This window comes from Coffea arabica, chromosome 10c (assembly GCF_036785885.1).
Source record: "Coffea arabica cultivar ET-39 chromosome 10c, Coffea Arabica ET-39 HiFi, whole genome shotgun sequence".
Taxonomy (NCBI): Eukaryota; Viridiplantae; Streptophyta; class Magnoliopsida; order Gentianales; family Rubiaceae; genus Coffea; species Coffea arabica.
Window position 1 is genome coordinate 66,954 of NC_092329.1, and position 5,302 is coordinate 72,255.

At 37.4% G+C, this 5,302-nt stretch overlaps 1 protein-coding gene across 1 annotated transcript; it reads left to right on the forward strand.

Annotated features, from left to right (window-relative positions):
- The first annotated feature begins 1,798 nt into the window (after positions 1–1,798).
- Positions 1,799–4,798, forward strand: LOC140015697 (wall-associated receptor kinase 2-like). Its single transcript, XM_072068463.1, has 3 exons — positions 1,799–2,716; positions 2,828–2,995; positions 3,315–4,798. The coding sequence occupies exons 1-3, from the start codon at positions 1,828–1,830 to the stop codon at positions 4,529–4,531; spliced, it is 2,274 nt and encodes a 757-aa protein (XP_071924564.1). The 5' UTR covers positions 1,799–1,827; the 3' UTR covers positions 4,532–4,798.
- The last annotated feature ends 504 nt before the right edge of the window (positions 4,799–5,302 follow it).

Sequence of the window (5,302 nt, forward strand, 5' to 3'; positions counted from 1 at the left end):
TGTGATGACACATGACTAATTAATTAACCACAAAAATGGAAATAAAATAAAGAAATTTGTGGTTAATCTTAAGGTTATTTTGTTCATCTACTATAATTGCAATTCTTCGTTCATTTGTTTGGTAGTGGTGGTAGTAGAGTACATGCTGGGAAACTAATGGGACAAAAAAACCAAGTTTTCTACTGGCGATTTTTCTATTATCTAGAGAGGTGATAGAGGGAAAAGTCAATCATCTGATCTCTTCTTGATTCCACAATTTTCAACACAGAAAAGTTGATAAAATTCCGTTCCCTCGACCACGATGACTGGAGTTTCGTGCTCATATGAATTGATGTTGCAATTGTAGCACAAATGATGAAAAAAAAGTAAAGAGTCCACACACAGAAGATGGCGTAGTGTTAAAAAAGGAAATAGCGCTGAAATGCAATTAGTAACGGTCAGGAACCCATACCACACGGTATCAGAATAAGTCAAGTGAACTTGCCAAGTCAATTTGAGGATGAGTGACTTTCTAATGTTGGGGTGGCTTTGCTCAGGGAAGGATCTATATATTGAAATATGGCCTCCTCCAAGAACACCAAAAAAAACTCATCATCCCAAAATTAAATAGTCATCACAGTCCAAAGTTTCCCCAGTGATGAAGCTTGTTCAAATGATACTTTTCGTGTTGACGGTGTCCTTGAAGCCAGCTATCACACCAGCAGCAACATACCCTCCTGTAGCCAAGGATGGCTGCATTGATACCTCTGGAAAAGTAAAGATCCCATACCCATTTGGCATGACACAAGATTGTTATCTTTGAGTCGAGATTTTCAGTCAATCCTAACTCCTCTTTAATCCTCCCATTCTAAGCATATATATTTTTTATTTTTTTTTAAATTTTTTTATAGTAGAAGAGGAATGAAATTTAAAAAGCGGGGGAAGAGAGGAGAGATTTCAACCCAAGCCCTCTAAATCTTGGAATCTCAATCCTAGGCCTCCGTTTGATAACTAGATTCAACATTTAAATTAAATAAGTTCAAATTTTAATATATTCAAACGCATTTGATAACAAAAATTAGAACTTTTGAATTAATTGAGTGGCACCAACTATTCTAGACAAAATTTACTCTAAAAAATAATTAATAAACTAACCACATATCAGTTAATATGATATACACTCAAATGCATCAAATATGGTATTTAACAATTTAATAATTTAATGAATTTCGCCTTCAGATTTCAAATTTCAATTTTATCAAATACACTCTAAGCAGACTAAAACCTCATCGGCCGAAGCACACATCGTAATTACTTTCATGACATACATTACATCCAAAAACACATTTATGATTTTTTTTCTCATATCAAGTGGAAAAAATTTATCGGTTCCCTTATTGTTTTTCACGTAAATAAATGGAAACAGTAGGGTGGACTTGAAAGTCTTCCCTTACAGAGTCTTTATGTCGTTAGCATAAGCAACCCCGTAAAGACGTGGACCCCATGGTCGTCAGAGACTAGTGTGAACAAATGCTCCTTTATATCTTGACTGCATTCATTTGAAGTTAACCGTCCTATTTGGGGTCTACAGAAGAAGTTTCAATGGTAAAATGCGTAGGCCTTTTGTGCGTTTACTGGCTAAGTCTTCCCTTTACTTGGAATGCCTATAAAACGTCCCTATTTGGGGTCTACAGAAGAAGCTTCAATCTTAAAATGCGTAGGCCTTCTTTGGGTTTACTAACCAAGTCTTCCCTATCGTAAGTATAAAGTCCTTAGAAGTGCACAATTAACAATTGCAACTCTCTTCCGTATAAGGAAACTTGCAACTCTCTTTGAAAAACAATTCCAATGGGCTTCAATCGGTTCATTTTACCGATGCTCTTGCATTTGGTAATTGCCTTAATGCTTTCTTCCGCTTCAACTTTGACACCCCCAACATTTCCTATAGCGATGCCCGGCTGCAAAGATCATTGTGGAAATGTAAGCATTCCATTTCCATTCGGTATTACGGAAGATTGTTACCTTAACAAATATTTTTTTATCAACTGCACCAACTCTTCAACCTCTGTCCCTCAAACAGTTCTGCAGAACGCAGTCGATGTCACAGAAATATCTCTGGAAGGTCAGGTACACCTTATGCAGGATATAGCATCTGATTGCTATGATAAAAACGGAAGTTTATTGGACAACATTTCACCATGGACGAGATTATCTAAACGCTTTACCTTCAGTAGTACAGCTAATAAATTCATTGTCGTTGGCTGTGATGCCTTGGCCTTAGTTAAAGGCTTTGGTCAAAACCGGAGCTACGCAACTGGATGTATCCCTTCCTGTGATTATAAGGAAGATGTAATTGATGGCTCTTGTTCTGGCATCGGTTGCTGCCAGACTGATATCCCACCAGGGGCATGGAATATTAATGTGAGCTTGACCAGTCTTAATAACCACACCAAGGTGTGGGATTTCAATCCTTGCAGCTACGCTTTTGTGGTCGAAGAGAAGGCTTTCAATTTTTCTGCAAGTAACCTCACCAACTTAAGCAATGATTTAAGTCTTCCCGTCGTGGTGGATTGGACCATTGAGGAGGGGTCATGTGAAGTTGCCCAAAGAAACACGACCTCTTATGCATGCTCTGGTAAAAACAGTCACTGTTACGAACCTTTTAAGGGGTTGGGATACCGTTGTTCTTGCGATCAAGGATACGAAGGCAACCCATATCTCCCTGATGGTTGCCAAGGTATGTGCGAAAATTTTGTTAAACTCGTCTAATTAACCAGTATGTATATGTGTGTTTCAATTCACATTTCAAATTATGCTTCTGCTTTCTATTTTTTATTGAATTCGACAGATATTAATGAATGCCAAGATCCAACTCTACACAATTGTACGAAGAATAGTGTTTGTCACAACACATTGGGCAACTACACATGTCCTTGTCTCAAAGGGTATCATGGTGATGGGAGAGGTGGAGATGGCTGCAGTCCTGACCAAATAAATTGGTCTATGATTGTTTCAGGTTAGTCTACACTTTGAAATGATTGGAGAAGCAAAGGAGAATTTATCACTATGGATTGAACCATCTCTTAAGTGGTGTGATAAATATGTGCTGTATCATGAGAGTATTAAAACAAAATGAAGATTTCTTGAAACCCGTTCCATTTGGTTTAAGATGGCAACTAATCATAGTATAAGAGAGAAAGAAACCTAATTCTTTTCTTTACCAGGTAGTGAAAGAACATGAAACTTGATAATCACTTGCAAAATTAGAGTCTTTAGCTGCAAAGCATCCGATAGATCTCATCATTTGCTAATTTTTCAGTCAAATTTGTCAACAGGTGTTGGCATAGGCACAGCAATTCTACTTTTCTGCTGCTTTTATTTGTGTTTGGAATTGAGGAAAAGAAGGGAAAACAGATTGAAGGAGGAGTTTTTCCGGAAAAATGGTGGATTAATGCTACAGCAACGACTGGCTCAAGAAGGAAGAAACACAAATGTTGCTAGAATTTTCACTCTTGAAGAACTACGAAAGGCAACCAATAATTTCGAGGAAACTCGAATTATTGGTCGTGGAGGATACGGCACAGTTTTCAAAGGAATCTTAGTAGACCATAATTCTTGTACTGTTGCCATTAAGAGGTCCAGAGAAGTTAACGAAAATCAAGTTGATCAATTTATTAATGAGGTGATTATGCTTTCCCAAGTTAATAGTAGAAATGTCGTTAAACTTCTAGGATGTTGCTTAGAGACGGAAGTGCCATTACTTGTTTATGAGTTCATCGACAATGGTACTCTCTCCGAGCATTTAAGCAGCACAACAAAATCACAGCATCTTTCTTGGAATATCCGATTAAGAATAGCATCAGAAATTGCTGGAGTTCTCTCATATTTGCACTCAGTAGCTTCACCACCGATTATCCATAGAGATATCAAATCGGCAAACATACTTCTAGATCAAAACTACACTGCAAAAGTCACAGACTTTGGAATATCAAAATTGGCTCCTTTAGATGAAAATCAAGTATCTACAATGGTGCAAGGAACATTTGGCTACTTGGACCCCGAGTACATGCTAACAGGATTGTTGACAGAGAAAAGTGATGTTTACAGCTTTGGGGTAGTTCTTATAGAGCTACTGACAAGTGAGAAGGCATTATCATTGGATAGAGTGGAGGAAGAGAAGTTTCTTGCGAATTACTTCATTTCTTCACTGAAAAGTGGTCACTTGGTCCAGGTTCTTGATCGCAACATTATGTTCGATGTAAGTATTGAGCTTTTGAAAGAAGTTGCAATGATTGCGAAATCTTGCTTGAGTATAAAAGGTGATGATAGACCATCTATGAAGAATATAGCAAGAGAACTTGAGGTATTGGAAATAAGAGCAAAGCAATCTCCAATTCAAGTTTCTAAGATTGATTTCACCGACACTGAGGCCTCCTTGCTTGGTATGCAATCAACAAAAGCATATATCGACAGTGGTGATTCTAGCTGCATACATACTGAGAGTCATAGCATAATGGAGCATATGATGGTACCAATTGCTGGTGGGAGATGAATGATAGGGTGTTCTGGAGCTGCAAGTTTCGACTTTCGAGTTCTGGTGCACTTCTTCATTTATTATTACGAGTTCCTCCTAGAAATGTCAAATGGAGTTGAATTTTCAGCAGTTTTCTTGCAATTAATTTTGATTGTGTGCGAGTAGATTATTTGATCCAAGGCCTCTCAAGTTGAATTGTAGTTCAGTTCTGCTGGGTAATGTAACTCTTACAATATTTAGTGTAAAATGGTATAAATTTGGTCTAAGCATAAATTTTGTCACTCATACGGCTGAGTTGGTGTAAAAATCACGATTAAATCAAAACCATATGAGTTTACACTGGAAGTTATAAGAATTAATCAACTGAACCTAACTACAGAGACCTCAACTTGAGGGCACCACTTCAGCAGATAATGATAATTATTTTTACATGACTGATTAAACAAATAAAAAGTGGTACTATTGAGATAAGGAGAATAAAAAGCACCAGCAACCTGTTGGATGCTGCACCTTCTCACTATTAGCCTAAACCTCCATTCCCGCTGTACTGATATGACAGCTTTCTCCTTGAAGTTTATTTATTGAAAGCTCTTAAAAATATCCAGAAAGCTCTTAACTAAATTAAAACTGATTTATATTGAATGAGTAGTGGAAATTGAGAACAAAAAAAAAAAACCCAATTGCAAGAGGTAGTGCCCAACCCAGTGAAGGACGTCTGGAGGGAAAAGATGAGGAAATTGCGAACTTTTGAAGTAGAAGAAAAATAAGGGGTTAGGTGCTGGGGCTAGT